The sequence below is a fragment of the Monodelphis domestica genome, chromosome 4 (genome assembly GCF_027887165.1).
Source record: "Monodelphis domestica isolate mMonDom1 chromosome 4, mMonDom1.pri, whole genome shotgun sequence".
NCBI classification, from domain to species: domain Eukaryota; kingdom Metazoa; phylum Chordata; class Mammalia; order Didelphimorphia; family Didelphidae; genus Monodelphis; species Monodelphis domestica.
In genome coordinates, this window is record NC_077230.1 from 384109348 (window position 1) to 384126985 (window position 17638).

Here is a 17638-nt window from a genome sequence, read left to right on the forward strand (position 1 = left end):
CTCCCAGGTCAGGCTCCCTTTTCTGGGAGGTCAGAGGCTGTCTTTTGCACCCTGTCCTGGCCCAGCGTGGCCCCAGCGGGGCCTGACTTTGCCTGGGAAGCCCCTTTGTTCTCAGAGCCCTCCTTCCCAGGCCAGCCCCTTGGCCCCAGGATAGTATTTCTAAAGAGAGACTGTTCTTGCAATCAGTCAGAGCTGTTTCTGCCTCTGCCTAGTGGATGGCAGCAGAGCCTTGGCCCTTAGTTAGTGCTGGGGGCAGGCCCCTATTCCTGGTTCTTGTGGAGGCTGAGGCCTTCAATCGATGCTCATGAATTAGGAAAAGCTTATTGACCCCTTCCTGCGTAGCAGGCTCTGACGAGGCAAACAAACAAAAGTTCCTGTTGTTTCTCCCAGAGGAACGGAGGCTCCTGACCTCAACAAGTTTATATTTTACTCAGAGAGACAAAATTGACATATATATAATTATAGATATACTTTTATATGCATATATGTAGTTATACACACTTGGTATTAGCCAAAAGGTTGAGAAACTATATCTATAATATAATATGTATATATATGGTTATAGTTATAAAGTAAATAAAGGGAGATGGAACACCAGCAACTGGGGAAATCCTGAAGGAAGTAGCCCTAAGCCTTGGCCGGAAGAAAATGAGAGGGGCAGCTAAGAACCCCAGAGGATAGAGTGCCAGGCCTGAATTCCAATCTGGCCTCAGATGCCTCACTCCATGACCCTGGGCATGTCATTTAACCCCATTCGCCTAGCCCTTGCCCTTCTGTCTTAGACAGAAAGTAAGGATTTGAGAAAAAAAAATATACAAAACCAAAAAAAGAAAATTAGGATTCTACTAGACAGCAATGCAGAGAGAATTGTGAGAATGACCTGTGCAAAGGCTTGGAGGTGGGATGTTAAGGTTCAGCATCTCCGTTATTAGGTCCTGGTGGTGGAGGCTTCATGCCTGGGAGGTGAACGTACCTTCCCCCAGCTCCGCAGGCATCCTTTGTCAGATATTCCCATCAGCCTCACCCCAAGGAGGGCCCGGGATGGAGACGGGAGGCTATTCCTGAATCTCTTTGTTCTTCCAGACCACCAGGATTGGGATTGCCGTCAATGGGGTCCGTAAGCACTGCCTGGATAAGGAGGTGGTGGCGTTGGCCAAAATCCTCATCAAGAACTGGAAACGGCTCCTGGGTGAGGGAAGCCCTGAGTGCGCCCGCCATCTTGGTCCCCAGCGTCCGGGGTCAGGATCCCCCAATCCCTGGCAGGGCTGGGGCCCCGTGTCTGCGTCTCAGACTCTTAAGGGGTCCTTTGCGGGATCCACTGAGACTCGCAGCAGGGCGATCCCTTTTATTTAGTTGTTTTGTTGGTCCAAACATTGGTTTAATTCCCAATTTTCCCCACCTTCTGACCTCCACACAGGGTCTAGATTTAGAGATGGAAAGTTCAGTCCCTTCTTTTTGCAGATGAACCAACGATGTGGAATGATGGGACTGGCTTAGGGTTACATAGGGGGCAGGATTTGAACCCCAGTGCTGTAGAATCTGCATCTGGTATTCCAGAGGTAACTAGATGTCAAAATCTAGTTAAGTGCTAGACTTGGAGTCGGGAAAACACAAGTTCAAGTGAGACCTTAGATAATTACTAGTAGTGTGATCCTGGGCAAGTCACCTAACCTTTGCCTGCCTTAATTCCCTCATCTGTAAATTGGGGATAATATGCCTTAGAGTATTGTTGTGAGAATTAGATGTGATAATATATATGTATTTTACAACTCTTGCCTTCAAGGCAGAAGAGTGGTAAGGGCTAGACAATGGGGGTTAAGTGACTCACCCAGGGTCACACAGCTGGGAAGTGTCTGAGGCCAGATTTGAACCCAGGACTCCTCTAGGCCTGGCTCTTCATCCACTGAGCCACCCAGCTACCCTTTATGAGATATAATTTGGAAGGTGTTATATAAATGCCAGCTTTCAATATTGTTTTATTCATTATATTATGGCGATTCTCCCAAAACAACAAAAAATCCCACTCCAGCAACCTCTGTTCCATATTGGTCTCCCTCTAAGGACTGACCAGTCAGGTCCATTCAGGGTGGCGCCACTGATAGACCCAAATAGACCCAGAAATCCACGCATGTACAACGTATCCAAATATTCTTCCAACATGACCCATCATTTCTTCTTGTTCAATTGCTTCCAGTCGTTTCTGATTCTTCCGGACCCCATTTGGAGTTTTCTTGGCAAAGATGCTGGAGTGGTTGGCCATTTCCTTCTCTGGCTCATTTGACAGATGAGGAAACTGAGGCTAACAGGGTGAAGTGACTTGCCCAGGGTCACACAGCTAGGAAGTGTCCGAGGCCAGATTTGAACCCAGGACTTTCTGACTCTAGAGCCAGTATTCTGTCCTCTAAGCCATTAGAGCCATAATTAGCAGAGGGAGAATGGGCTTCTGCCTCAGGGTGCTAATATGGGGGTGAGTAGAGTTATAACTTGTAGTCTCCCCCCACCATCCACAGAACTGGACCCCACAGTTACCTCTGCCTGCTGCTTTGTCTTGAGCGTCTCTTGAGGCACAGGCTAAGGGGGAGAGGGTCAGACCTGATTCTCCTCTGCCTACCTGCCCTGGCCAATTGTTTATTATTTTAATATCCCTAATTCTGGCTTTGTGGGTCCTCGAAAGCATATAGAACAACCTTTCTCAGGTCCCTAAAAGACATGAGCTGGTTCTCTACTGGGTGGACAACAATGTCCCCACCTTGGCCTTGGGAGGAAAGAAATGAACATAAATAAATGATCCCCATTTTAAAGATGAAGAATACTGAGACTTCAAAAAATCAAAAAGAAGGGGTAGCTTGATGGATAGAGCTCCAGGTCTGCAGTCCAGAGATCCTGGGCTCAAATCTGATCTCAAGATGCTTCCTAGCAGTGTGACCTAGGACAAGTCACTTAACTCCCATTGCCTAGCCCTTACCGCCCTTCTGCCTTGGAACCCATAAACAGTGTTGATTCTAAGATGGAAAATAAGGGTTAAAATTTTTTAAGTCTATTTGCTGGCCTCAGATGCTTCCTAGCAGTGTGACCTTGGACAAGTCACTTAACCCCCATTGCCTAGCCCTTACCGCCCTTCTGCCTTGGAACCCATAAACAGTGTTGATTCTAAGATGGAAAATAAGGGTTAAAATTTTTTAAGTCTATTTGCTGGCCTCAGATGCTTCCTAGCAGTGTGACCTTGGACAAGTCACTTAACCCCCATTGCCTAGCCCTTACCACTCTTCTGCCTTGGCACTAATATTTGGTATTGATTCTAAGATGGAAAATAAGGGTTTAAAATTTTTTTTAAAAAGGCTTTTTACTGGCTTCAGATGCTTCCTAGCAGTGTGACCTTAGACAAGTCACTTAACTCCCATTGCCTAGCCCTTGCCACCCTTCTGCCTTGGCACCAATACACAGTATTGATTCTAATGTGGAAAATAAGGGTTAATTTTTTTAAGTCTTTTTGCTGGCCTCAGATGCTTCCTAGCTGTGTGACCCTGGGCAAGTCACTTAACGCCTGGTCCTTGTCAGACTCGCCGGCTTACAGTGGTTACTAAAACAGAAAAATAAGGGTTTAAAAAAGGAACGAGAAAACGAGTCTCCCTGAGATGAAGTGATTGGCCAAAGGTCAGGAGGCTTCCTGCAGGCTCTTCAGGAGCCCCAGCTCGGGTCCTCCAATGGCTTGTTGGGTGTCCAGTCAGGGTCATTCCCTCCCAGCCGTTGGTGATGGAGGGCGGCCCCTGAAGCTGCAGGCCCTGGGGTTGGGGCACAGGGAGGGACAGAGGCTCCCGAGGGTCCTTCCTGTGCGGAGCTTAAGCTGCTTCCTGGTTTTCTCCTCCTTCCCCTAATCCCTCTTTGAATCATTTCTTTGTTCCTTAGTACCAGACAGTGTAGGGGATGGAGACACCCAGAAAATCCCAGCCGCTGTGCGGCTGCCCTGAGCAGCTCCAGGGACAGGTTTGGGCTGGACATGGCGTTTAAGGGAGACGGTTAAAGGAATATTAAGCGCTTGTGAGGCCCATTGCAGAGAGTTGGGGCCACAAAAATGGAAGCCGAAGGTGGGCCCTTCTCAGAGTGGGAGAGGATATGGCGGAAGGCAGGCAATTGCAGGCCTCTGTAAAAGAGACCCAGGTTCAAGTCCTGCTATTGTTCTCAGGTTCTCTCGGTCGTGGTCGACTCTTTGTGGCCCTATTTGGGGTTTCGTTTCCTTTTTTTCTTTAAATAAACCATTACTTTCTGTCTTAGAAGCCATACTGTGTATAAGTTCCAAGGCAGAAGAGCAGTAAAGGCTGAGCAATGGGGGTTAAGTGACTTGCCCAGGGTCACACCACTAGGAAGTGTCTGAGGCCACATTTGAATCCAAGACCTCCCATCTCTAGGCCTGGTTCTCCATCCTCTGGGCCATCTAGCTGCCCCTTTCCTTTTACCCACTTTTTTTTTAAACTCTTACCCTCTGAGGCACTCAGCCCGCTCCTCTTTGGGGTTTTCTTGGCAGAGATCCTGGAGTGACTAACCATTTCCTTCTCCAGCACATTTTACAGATGGGGAAACTGAGGCAAACTGGGTGAAGTGACTTGCCCAGGGTCACCCAGCTAGGAAGTGCCTGAGGTCATATTTGAACCCAGGACAACCTCCCATCTCTAAGCCTAACTCTCCATTCTCTGGGCCATCTAGCTGCCCCTTTCCTTTTACCCACTTTTTTTTTTAACTCTTACCCTCTGTCTTAGAATCAGTACTGTGTATTAGTTCTAAGGCAGAAAAGCAGTAAGGGCTGGGCAATGGGGGTGAAGTGAGTGACTCTACCAGGGTTACACAGCTATGGAAGTGTCGGAGGTCTGATTTGAACCCAGGACTTCCTGTCTCTAGGCCTGGATCTCCATCCATGGAGCCACCCAACTGCTCCTTCACCCACTCTTAACACAAAGAATCTCCCTCAATCTCAGCCAGTTGTTGACCAGCACAGGGTTTGGCACCTAGTAGTCACTTAATAACAAGAGCTAATTTCCTTCCCTCCTTCCTCTACCGCTTCTTCCATCCGTCTCCATCTCCGCTTGATGACCGCTCTCCTTTTCCTCTTCCACGGGCTGGTTTGATTTTATCGGGCACATAATAATAACAAAACTGGCATTTATAGAGTGCTTTAAAGTTTGTGATGTACATGCCAGGTATCTCATCTGATCTTCAAGACCTCCCTCTGTTGTAGGTGCAGCAATCTCCATTTTGTAAATGAGGATGTTGAAGCAGACAGAGGGGAAGTGACTTGCCCATCATTGTCTAGCTCCTCATCAGCTGATCAGTTTCAGCTTGAAATTGTCACCTCTTTGATCAGTTTCACCTTGAAATTGTCACCCCTTTGATCAGTTTCACCTTGAAATTGTCACCTGGTCTCCAGAGGCTCCCACTCCCAGATCCTCAGGGAAGCTCAGCTATGGCCGCTCCTCTCTGGCACATGCTCAGCCCCTGGCTTCAGCCAAGGTCAGGCAGTTTCCCATCAGCCCCACCACCCAGGCGGGTTCTTGGACGCCCTCCTTGAACCGGAGTCTCAGGCCCCGTGGACTTGGGGGCCCTCCCCCCCCCAGTGACCGCTAGGGGGAGCGTCCTGTCTACTGAGTTGGGTTGGAGTTCTCCTGGCTCTCTGGTGTCCATGTGTGCCAGGCAGTGAATTCTTGCACTAAGCACGGACAGAGCTCCTCCTACGAAGAGGACCTTCTGAGACCCGCCGCCCCCCACCCCATTACAGCCAGATGACAGCATGGTCTGTTTCCTTCCAGATACTTCTGAGACCCCCAAAAAGGAAAAAGCGATGGAAAGAGAAAAAGAGAAAAAGAAAGAGCAAAATGTCGACCTTTCGGACTGGAAACCCCTGGAGGCTTTTTCTCCACCGAGCAGGAGCCCGAGGGAAGAGCCCAAGGACAGGTATGTTGCCAGGTTGGGGAGAAAGTAGAGACAACTACGGGTATATCTCAGAGATTTGATTAGGACCCCCCCACCCCTTTTGGTGGGCAGCTACATGATGCAGTGAATGGACTGCCAAACCTGGATTCAGGAAGACCTGACTTCAAATCCATCCTTACTAGCTGTGTGGTCCTGAGTAAGTCACTTCACCCTGTCTGCCTCAGTTTCCTCATCTGTAAAATGAGCTGGAGGAGGAAATGGCAAATACTCCAAGATCTCTGCTGTGTGACCCTGGGCAAGTCACTTCACCCTGTTGGCCTCAGTTTCCTCATCTATCTAATGAGTTGGAGAAGGAAGTGGCAAACCCCTCCAGTATCTCTGCCAAGAAGACCCCAAATGGGGTCATGGAGGTCAGACAAGACTCAACAATAATGACCTCTTTTGCTCCTTGCTTCTGTCACTTTTTTTTTAAATCCTTAGAATTGATTCTAAGACAGAAGAGTGGCTGGGGCTAGGCCATAGGGGGGTTGAATGACTTGCCTGGGTCACTCAGCCAGGAAGTATCTGAGGACAGATTTGAACCCACTTCTCCAAACTCAAGCCACTGTGCTACCAAGCTGCACAGATTAATGATGAATTATATGTAAATTATATATAGTATATAAATAATGATGTATAATTGTTTATATATAATATTTAAATAGTAATTATTTCTATATTATATAATATATGATATATAAATTTTATATCATATATAAGCATATTATATGGTATATAAATTAACATTAATACAAATATAAAACAGAAATTATTTTATATGTGATATATAAATAAATATAAAATATATAATACACAGCTGTTGTTTATATATTATTTGCATAATGTATTTATATAATAGGATTGTTTACATAATATATTATATGAATAATATCTACAGTTAAGTATTATATCACTATAAATATATATATTTATACACATAAATTAAATGGTCAATTCATTAAAATAAGCACTTACTCTGCTCCCTTTGGCCATTTGATCAGGCCGTAGGCTAACAGCCAGCCCAGCCTATAATGGGTCACATTTTTTTTTTTAAACCCTTACCTTCCGTCTTGGAGTCAATACTGTGTATTGGCTCCAAGGCAGAAGAGTGGTAAGGGCTAGGCAATGGGGGTCAAGTGACTTGCCCAGGGTCACACAGCTGGGAAGTGTCTGAGGCCGGATTTGAACCCAGGACCTCCCGTCTCTAGGCCTGGCTCTCCATCCACTGAGCTACCCAGCTGCCCCCAATGGGTCACATTTGAGCCCACTTTCCTCTTGTGACTTCTTCCAGAAGAGACCACGGAGGTCGTCCAGTCCGCTGCCTTCAATTTATAAATGTAGAAACTGAGGCCCAGAAAGATTCAGTGACTTTCCCAAAGTCACTCAGGTAGTGAGAGAGCTGGGATTTGACCCCAGGTCCTCCCACCCTTGGGCCAGGGACATCCTCTTATCAGATTTCATCCCAAACTATGACATTCTTTCTGGAGAGACCCCCGAGGCCAAAGGATCCTGGAGGTCGGGTAGTCAAAGCTTCTCCCATTTACTTATGAGGAAAAGGAAGCCCCAGAGTCAAGTCAAGGCACTTGCCCAAGGTCTCGAGTCAGCCTCTGAGGGAGGATTTGAACCTGTTCCCCTAACCCTAATTATCTATTGCCCTAAATGTTTCCTGATTTCCCTGCAGTGTCAGTTTTTCACCCACCGCACCTTCCCAGGCCCAGATAGTTCGTATTTATTTTCTAGAAAGTGCATTTATGTGTCTTTGCCTGACGCCAAGCCCTGCCACTCTGGAGCCAGGAATCTTGCCGTACTGCCTGGTGCTGACCTCATCCTAGAAGGCGCCTCCCCTCACCCCAAACTGTTCGATTCTTCCAGGCGAGATTCTTCAGAGTCGGGGTCTTCTTCCTCTGCGGTCTCCTCGCCATCTCTGCAGAAGCGGCCGGTGGAAAGGTATGGGCTGTAGCCGCTCTGACTTCATCACTGTCCCTCTCCTGGATTTGTGGCGGGGGGACCCCCAGAGCCACGCTCACGTCCTCTCAGGATCCAGATGACAGCTTTGGTCTGTTTCCTCCCACATACCCCCGAGACCCCCAGAAGGAAAAAGCGATGGAAAGAGAAAAGCCAGAGGGTGCCCAGAACTTCCTGCCATCTTTTACTTGGCGTTTTATTGATTATGGATTTTATTTATTTCTTTATTCTTATCTTTAACTTTTATGTTCTGTCTCTAAGACAGAAGGGCAGACGGGATTAAGTGGCTTGCTTGGGTTCCTCGGTGACTTTCTCAGAGTCCCTCAGGGAGTCGGTGAGAGAGCTGGGATTGGACCCCACGTCCTCCCCTCCTTGCCACTGCCCGGTGCCGGGGTCCCTCTCACTCAGGTAGGAAGGGTTCGAGGCCACATTTGAGGCCAGCTCCTCGGGACGCCTGCGGGGCCCGTCCTCCCTCTCTGCTTAAGGCTGGACCAGGACCAGCAGGGAGGCCTAGCCTCGAGCCTCTGAGAAGCCCCCCTTTCCTGAAAGCCGCCCGGTCCGATGCCTGGCACCTCGTAGGCACTTCCTCCATTTTCAAGAAGCTTCCCTGGTTCCCCGTGGCCTCCAGAAGCAAATAGAGGCTCTCTGTTAAACATTTGTTACATGTTTGGCATTTACAGCCCTTTCCAAGCCACTTCCTCCCCGTGCTCTCAGGCTGAGCCCCGTCACGCCCCCTCCGGAACTCTTCGGTCCTGGGCCAGCATCCCTGGATGGCCGAGGATGGGGGGAGGAGATACAGGAGAGAAGAAACTGGGGAGGAGGTTTAGGAGGGGCTTTAGAGGCCCAGTGGAGGATCTGGTCCCTCCTGAAGGCCATAGGCAGACGCTGGAGTTTAATGAGAGTGTGAGAGACGCTGGGCTTTAGGGAAGTCACTCGGATAACTGAACAGAGGATGGATGGAAGCTGACCCGCCGGCACACAGACTCGTATCATCGTCCGGGCGTGGGGTGATACCTGCACCAGGGGAATGACCAGATTTAACGTGCCTACTAGACATGCAGGGTGAGATTTCCAAAAGGCAAGTGGACAGCTAAGACCGGAGGATGGCAGAGACTTTGGGGCAGGATGGGTAGCTTTGAGGAGGACAGTGGAGTTTGGGTCCGTCGTCTTGGGCCAGAAGAGGAGCCTGCTATACTGGAGAAGGGGGAGTCCTGGACTGGGGAGTCAGTAGCCCCCCAATTCTTATTCTCACAATGCCTGTTGGGATCAATAAAGAATTTCCTGGCCGGCGAGTTACCTGTAGTGATGAAAACAAGCCTGGTCAGACCAGACGTTGTTGCAGAATATTCTATTGAGAGACACAACCTGAATACCAGTAAATCGGAGGTTACTTGAGAGGGAGAAAAAGAGCAATAAGTGGTAGGGATCAGGGAAGGCTTCCTGGAGGAGGTGGCACCTAAGCTGAACCCTGAAGAAGGCGGGGATTCTAAGTAGGTAGATATGGGCTCAGAGCTCCCCAGACAGTCCTGCCTTTGGGGTGGTTGTTCCAGGTCTTAAAGTCAAGTCATCAAGCATTTATTAGGCACCTACTACATGATAGGCTTTGTGCTCAGTTGTTCATCCTTCATTTTTGTGTGCTTTTATTACTTTATATTTTATATATAATATATGTGGTTATATATTATTATATTTTATATATAATATATGTAATTATATGTTTATGACATATAATTCATTATAATATAGAATTATGCATTGTATGTTATAATTTAATTATATATTATGTGCATGATTTTATATATGTTTATATAATGAAATTAATATAATATAATACACTGTAATATAATGCAATATAATATAAATTCAGAAAATACATGTTAATATTATATATGTTAACATACATCAATATAGGTTAATATAATATAAATTAATATATGATACAATCTAACACAATATAATGTAATATAATACAACATAATGTAAAGTAACATGACAACATACTATAATACAGTATAATATGATTAATATAATACAATGTAATGTACTACAATATAATATAGTACAGTACAATATAATTAATAGAATGAAATGCAATATAATTTTTTCATATCTTCATATAATATATATAATGCTTTAAGATGTATAAAGTACTTTCTAATTATTATTATCTCATTTGATTTTCATATCAGTCCTGGGAGGTAGGTGCAATTATTATCCCCATTTTGCAGATGGGGAAACTGAGGCTGATAGGGTCATGCAGCTTGGAAGTGTCTGAGGATTGTAACTCGGGTCCTCCTGACTCCAAGTCCAGCTCTCTCACCCCCTGGCACAGAGGCAGCCCCAGGAAGGGGAGAGGAGGAAGCAGTGAGATATAGGGGAGACATAGACAGCCGTGAACATTCCTGTTCCTCCATCCTCAGGTCTAATAGCAGCAAAGGGAAAGTGGAGACCCCGAAGACACCCACGAGCCCCTCTTCCCCTACATTTTCTCCATCGGCCTGCTGCTTGGCCCCTTGCTACCTCACAGGAGACTCTGTCCGGGACAAGTGTGTTGAGATGCTCTCAGCAGCCCTGAAGATGGATGGTGAGGAGGTCTGGGGGGGTCCATCCTGGGGAAAGGGGATCCACCTTGTTCTGCTTGTCCCTAGAGCACAGAACAAGGAGCAGTGGATGGAAGTGACAGAGAGGCAGATTTAGGTTCTATGGAAAGAGAAACTTCCTAACAATTAAAGCTATTCAGACGTGAATTGGGATGAATGAAAGGTAGTGAGCTCCCCATCACCAGAGTTCTTCAAGAGAATTCTCAATGACTGCTCATCAGGTATGTGTTGGACTAGATGACCTCTGGGGGTTCCTTCAGACTCTGGGATTCGGTATGACTTGGAGGACTGAGCCTGGAAAAAGAGAAAGGACATGGGCCTCAGTGGGAGAAAATGCCTCTATTTCTGTTCTCTACTTCTGCCAGGGTGAAGGGGAGGCGGGTGTAGGCAGGTGCAGAGGCTGGAAGGGTTCCGTTCCTGACCGCCCCTTCCCCACCACACATTAGCGCCCCAGTCTCTAAGCGGCTTCTCTGCAACAACATGGAGGAAATCATGAATTTGACATCATTTTAATTTAATACAATTGTTTTAAGTCTACGTCTCTTTTTTTAGATGATTACAAAGAATATGGAGTCAACTGTGATAAGATGGCATCAGAAATTGAAGATCATATCCTTTCGGGTGTCCATTGGCTCCCTGGAGGCAGGCCCTCCTGCCTGGGGGTCCCACGAAGGGCCTTGGGGGCTTGCCTGCTCCCAGTGGCCCATGGAGGCTGAGTTGAGGAGTCACACGGGGTCTAGGGGTCTAGTCTTCACCCTTAGGAGGCTATGGGGCAGATGGGGTTCAGGAGAGAAGCCCCCCCAGATGGGGGTGCCACTTGGGCCAGGAAAGGACTGTAAGGCATTCCCACCAGGTGGGAGGACGCCTCTCTTCCCCACTCCTGCCCAGTGGCTTGGAGTCAGAAAGATCTTTTTTAATTTTTTATTTTAAATGTATTTAATTAATTTAGAATATTCTTTAAATTTTATTTATTTAATTAATTTCAGATAACCTTAAATTTTCATTTAATTAATTAATTTTGAGTAATTTAAAATTTCATTTATTTAATTAATTAAGGATAACCTTGAATTTTCATTGAATTAATTTCAAATATCTTAAAATTTTTATTTATTTAATTAATTAAATTTTTTGAAAGTTTATTTAATTAATTAATTTAGAATATTGTTCTATGGTTCCATGATTCACGTTCTTTCCCTCTCCTCCTCCCTCCTTCCTCCTGGAGCCAATGAGCAGTTCCACTGGGTTTTACATGTATTGTTGTTCAGAATCTATGGAATCAGGAAGATCCGAGTTCAAATGAGACCTCAGGCCCTGGGCAAGTCACTTCCCCTCGGCGTGCCTCGGTTTCTTCATCTGTAGAATGAGGCTCAGGATAGGATAGCCCCTCGGAGCGGGCTGCGGGGAGCACCAGAGGACGTGGGTGCCCATGCAGCTCTTGGCCAGCACCCTCCAGAGCTGAACCATCACCCTAGCTCTCTCCTAGGCCTAGAGGGTGTGTATCCTCATGGGCCGCACATCTGGGGCCTCAGAGGCCATCGAGCCCAAACCCCCTCTTTTACAGACGAGGAAAGAGGAAACGGAGGCCCACAGAGGCCGAGCCTTGTGCGAGGGACTCCCTTTCCCTTGAACCCCCCTCAGAGATCCTCTTCCCGTGACAAAGCGCCGGGGACAGAGGGGAACTCCAGGCCAGGTCCGTGTCCCCCAAAGCCAGAGGCCACCTTCCGCCCCCTCCTCTGGGGACAGACCCCCCCCATGACTCTCTTCCCCTCTGTAGAATCAAGAAGCAACGACCTCAGGAGGTCAAGCCAGACCTCAGTGGGCGCAGCAGCCCGTCCTGTGCCCAAATGGTCAGGAAAGGGAAGGATTTCCTGACTCTCCTTCCTGCCCTCTCCTCGCGCTCCCCCCTTCTTTCCTCTACCGTGAGGATGGGCCTCCTCAGCATCCCCCGGTGGCCCTGTGACTCGTAACCCTGACCTGGTCTCAGGATCAGTCCTGTGGACTTTTATCTTTTGCCTGGCCCTTACCCCTCTTCTGCCTTAGAATCAATCGATTCCAAGATAGAAGGAAAGGGTTTTTAGTTAAGAAAAATCATTCCTGGGGAATAAAATATATTGGATCTATAACCGAATATAAGGATAAGAGTATGAATTCAATACATAAATAACATAAAAATAGCACAGGGAATTCAACGGGCACCCAGGCATACAGGACTGCTGTCAGATCCTGCCCTGGAGTGTGGAAAGGAGGAAAGAAGAAAGCAGGAGGCCAGCCCTGCCCGCACTGCTTTCTCCACTCGGTGCATCACAGAGTGGGACCCACCCTGCCAGCCCACATTTCCTGCTAACACCAAGCCTTGCACACCCTCCATCTTCCTTCCCAGAAGGCTCCCAAGTTCCTGCTCTTCTGCCCTGGGCCCCCGCTGGCCTTCACCCAACAGGGGGAAGGATTTAAGACTCATTTTCATTCATTCTCCTGGTTCCCCCCACCTGACACCCAAGTCTCCCCCTGCTCCTGTCCTGTCCTGGGCCTCTGCCCAAAGGGGCTATGAAGCCCACCCGACCCCAGAGCTCATTTTTCAGGCAACAAGACTTTAGGGATGTTTTCTTTCTGAGCAGGATGACAAGTGTGGACCTTGAGGTCTGCCAGCCCCCTGTGGGACTGTGGGAGGCTTTTCAAAAATTCAGTTTCAGGGGGCAGCTGGGTGGCTCAGTGGATGGAGAGTCAGACCTAGAGATGGGAGATCCTGGGTTCAAATCTGGCCTCAGACACTTCCTAGCTGCATGACCCTGGGCCAGTCATTTGACCCCCATGGCCTAGCCCTGACCACTCTTCTGCCTTGGAACCAGTACACAGCATTGATTCTGAGATGAAAGGTCAGGGTTTTAGGGAGGGAAAAAAGATGTACACTCAGATACTTCTAGCTGTGTGACCCTGGCCAAATCACTTAACCCCCATTGCCTAGCCCTTGCCCTTCTGCCTTAGAGTTGTAAGGGTTTAAAAGCAATTCAATTTTATTTTGTTTTTAGTCCCAATTTTCTTTTTTTCTGTCTCCAGCTGCACCTATTCATCCTGTGAGATTCTTGTCCCTTTCTTCCATAGAAGAATAATCAAGGCTGTTTTGCTTTCCTCCCAGCAGTCCCGGGAAGGAAGCTGTGCAAATATAATTAGGATCATAGAATTTTTAGAGCATGAAGGAATCTTTGAGGTCATCTAGAATGGAGCTGCCAGACACGAGGCCCAGTGTGGCCAGAACCAGTTTAAAATGTAATAGGGAAGTGTTTAACGAAATAAATAAAACAACCGTAGAATGCAGATAACGTGAGCATGTGGCTTTCTAGGTCAACACGCAGCCAGCAGGAATTCTTAATGTATTTGCTTCATCTCCCTCCATTCCCCTTTGAGTTTAACACCACTCATGTAGTCTGACCTCCCCTCATTTTAGAGATGAGAAGACTGAGGCTGGGAGAGAGGAAGTGACTTGCCAAAGTAGCTGGTGGAAAGCAGGGATTTGAACCCAGGTCCTCTGTGACTTGGGGTAAGTCAGGGTTAGTTTCCTTACTTGTAGAATGAGGGGGCCGGACTCCATGATTTCTTTTTCTATTTTTTTTTAAACCTCACCTTCCTTCTTAGAATCAGTACTGTGTGTTGGTTCCAAGACAGAAGAACAGTAAAAGCTAGGCAATGGGGGTCAAGTGACTTGCCCAGGGTCACACATCTAGGAAGTATCTGAGGCCAAATTTGAACCTAGGACCTCCCGTCTCTAGGCCTGGTTCTCCATCCACTAAACCACCCAGCTGCCCCCTTCCATGATTTCTAAGGTCCCCTCTAGCCCTCAGTCCATGATCCTACAGTCCTCTGAGCCAGCATGATTCAATGGAATGTACGTTGAATTAGAAGGTAAAAGACCTGGTTTCAAACTCTGCTTCTGTTATTTAATAGCTACCTTTTTAGCAACTTAATAAATATACATATAATATAACATATATAATAAATAAATAATATATTATTATGTATAAGATAATTATATATAAAATATAAATAATAAAAACAAAAGCTAGTTACTTAATAATACCAACCTTGGGTTGGTCTTTGTGGGCCTTGTCAATAAGATGGAAGAAACTGGACTTGACCTCAAAGGTCTCTTCCAGCCCTAAACCAACGATCCTTGAGTTCTCTCCATGTCGCCATATTGTGTAGCAGAAGTGGCAAGACCCATCACATGGGTCAATGGGGACATGATTGGGGATGTTGACTCTAAATGATCACTCTAGTGCAAATATCAATAATATCGAAATGGGTCTTGATCAATGACACATGAAAAACCCAGTGGAATTGCTCATTGGCTATGGGAGGGGGGAGTAGAAGAAAGGGAGGGAAAGAACATGATTCATGGAACCATGGAAAAATATCCTAAATCAATTAATTAAATAAATTTTTCAAAAAAAAATTTTAAAGTGGCAAGAGCCCAGTCACAACACCTGGTGAGTGACAGGGCTGAAACTTGAACCCAAGCCTCCTGACTCCAAGCCCAGTCTTCTTTCTGATAGAGAAGTTTTGTCTCTAAAAGGAGAAAACAAAACAAAACCTTATCCCCTCAGCCCCGCCCTCTATTTTCCTCCGTTTCCCCATCTCTAAAACAGGGATTCAGAGAGCATCTACCTCTCCGAGCCCTATGAAATAGTCTGTGTGTAATACCTAAAGTGCTCCATAAAGGCCTGTTGCTCTTACTAAAAGACTACGGCCAGCGCTCTGTTGACACACATGGAGGGGATCTCCGCAGAGAGGGGGATTTCAGACGTGGGCTCTTCTGGTTGGATGACACTCTTGGTCTTTCTCCAGTCAGTCCCTTTCCTTTGCCTGTCTAGGAAGCCTTCTGGATGGACCCCATTTCCATGGAGGGCACAGTTCTAAAGGGCTGAACGGAGAAAAAAAATGCCTCCCAAGACCCCAATATTGAACCTCTTCCCTGTGGGTCTGCATAGGATTTAGACTAGGAAGAAAAAGGAATGATCCATGGAGAGCTCTCAAGGCGTTCTTGAACTTGGGGAAATGATATCTTTGCTTTCACTAAGCTCTCCTGTTCTTGGAATCTTGGGTATAAAATAGTAGAATACTATTTTGTGCACTGAAAAATATTCTTCTGAGAAAGGAGTCATAAGGCTTTCCCAGATGGGCCGGAGGGTCCAGGTCACAAAAAGGAGAAAAAATCCCTGATCTGGACCAGCTCTTTCATTTTACATAGGAAGACATAATGCCCAGAAATGTGGGGGGACCAGGGCAAGGTCCCACTGTAGATCCGGGAGCCGGAGCCACTGGATTCCTTCCACGCCCTGGGTTCTCTGGCTGCCGGTGGGGCAGTGCTTGTGGAAGGGAAGAGAGGCTTCCTCGCCATTTCCTCTTTGGTGGGACTCCTTGACTATTTCACATATATTTCAAGAGCTGAAGGGCACAGACATGAAATACCGGAACAGGGTACGCAGCCGGATCAGTAACCTCAAGGACCCCAGGAACCCCAACTTGAGAAGGAACGTGCTGTGTGGGGCCATCTCCACCAGCCTCATTGCCAGGATGACGGCGGAGGTGAGGAGCTCCAAGGGGGGGCGATGTCTGGAGCTCCGTCCTGGCTCCGGGGAGGTATCGGGCAGCCTCCTGGCAGGGAGGAGAGACACTGAGCAGGGATGGAGCAGAACTGGGTACAGGGAAAGCTTCGGGTCTGGCTGCTCCGACTTCCCCAAGTCTGAAGTTTCCTCTCAGAGTGGCTGATGCGAAATCATTACTTAAAATTTGACCCCAAGAATTCTACTCCTTGACAGCTGGATCCACCTGCTTTTCCCATTTTGTCCCATCAAAGGATGGGAAATGGGGGTCAGCTGCTTAAAAGTCTAGTCCCAGCGCCTCAGACGACTGGGTCGGAGGATGCTAATGTCTGTCCCTGTCCCTAAAGCCCAAGAGACACAGAGCCCATGACTGCGTCGGTCCTGGCAACACAGGCCAGTCGTCTAGGGCCAGCTGGTTCATTTCATGTCATATCATATCATATGTCATGTCATGTGATATATAATGTATACTATAACAGCATATTATATTACATACAAGATGGTATAACATGATATAATATAATGTATTATAGTATAACATGATATAATGTGATATAGCATAATATTATATGATAGGACATGGCATGCTATATGATGTTATGTGGTATAATATTATAATGTGATATGGCATGGAATGATATGTGATACAATATGGTATAACATATGATATGTTAGATGATGTAATATGATATAGCATGACATTCTACTATAGGACCAGAATGAGGTCCCCTACACTCCCCCTGGGGAACTAGCCAGAGAAGGGTGTGAAAGAGCTAAAGAAATGGAGAGAGGAGAGAGTTGATCCTTCCTTCTCTTCCCCTTGGGGAAGGTGGCACAGATTATCTTTCAGAGGGACAGAATGTGTCTCCTCAGAGACTGGGTTGAATATGGAGGTTCCTTTGCATTGCTGGATCTGATTTTCTTTCTTACAATATACTATATAACATGACACAACATGACATGTATGATATGTTATATGATATAACATGATTTTATATACTATGATATATGGTGTAAGATGATATAATCTATAACATGCCATAGCACATATGATCTATGCTATAATATAATATATTATAATATGATAGAATACAATATGATATAATTGATATAATTAATATAAGGAAGTGTTTTTTTTCATCCTTACTTTCCATCGTAGAATCAATATTGTGCATTGGTTCCAAAGCAGAAGAAGGGTAAGGGCTAGGCAATGACTTGCCCAGGGTCACCCAGCTAGGAAGTGTCTGAGACCAGATTTGAAGCCAGGAAGAGCTCCCATCTCTAGGCCTGGCTCTCCATCCACCGAGCCACCGAGCTGCCCTCTCTTAGGGAAGTTATTGAAGGAAGAGTATAAAGGTACCAGAATTTTCCCTTTGATCCTCCGGAGGGTACCAGTCCCATTCATTCCTCACCACCTGTGTGAGTCTCTGGGACTCCTTCCAGTTTCCTCCCATGAAGTTCAACTGTAGGTCCTTAGTCTTGCCTAAATGTCCCCTGGGAAGGTAGAAATCTCTG

The 17638-nt window shown here is 46.7% G+C and overlaps 1 protein-coding gene across 2 annotated transcripts in view; it reads left to right on the forward strand.

The window, feature by feature from the left end:
- TCEA3 (transcription elongation factor A3) overlaps positions 1 to 17638 on the forward strand; it is a 29598-nt gene that overhangs the window by 6292 nt on the left and 5668 nt on the right. The window contains exons 3-8 of one of the 2 annotated variants that reach the window (XM_056795594.1): positions 1084 to 1189; positions 5799 to 5943; positions 7834 to 7908; positions 10347 to 10510; positions 11079 to 11147; positions 15964 to 16106. In XM_056795594.1, the coding sequence (XP_056651572.1) occupies positions 1084 to 1189; positions 5799 to 5943; positions 7834 to 7908; positions 10347 to 10510; positions 11079 to 11147; positions 15964 to 16106 (702 nt within the window). Of the gene's footprint in view, positions 1 to 1083; positions 1190 to 5798; positions 5944 to 7701; positions 7909 to 10346; positions 10511 to 11078; positions 11497 to 15963; positions 16107 to 17638 lie in introns of those variants that run through there. The other variant, XM_056795593.1, reaches the window with a different exon arrangement.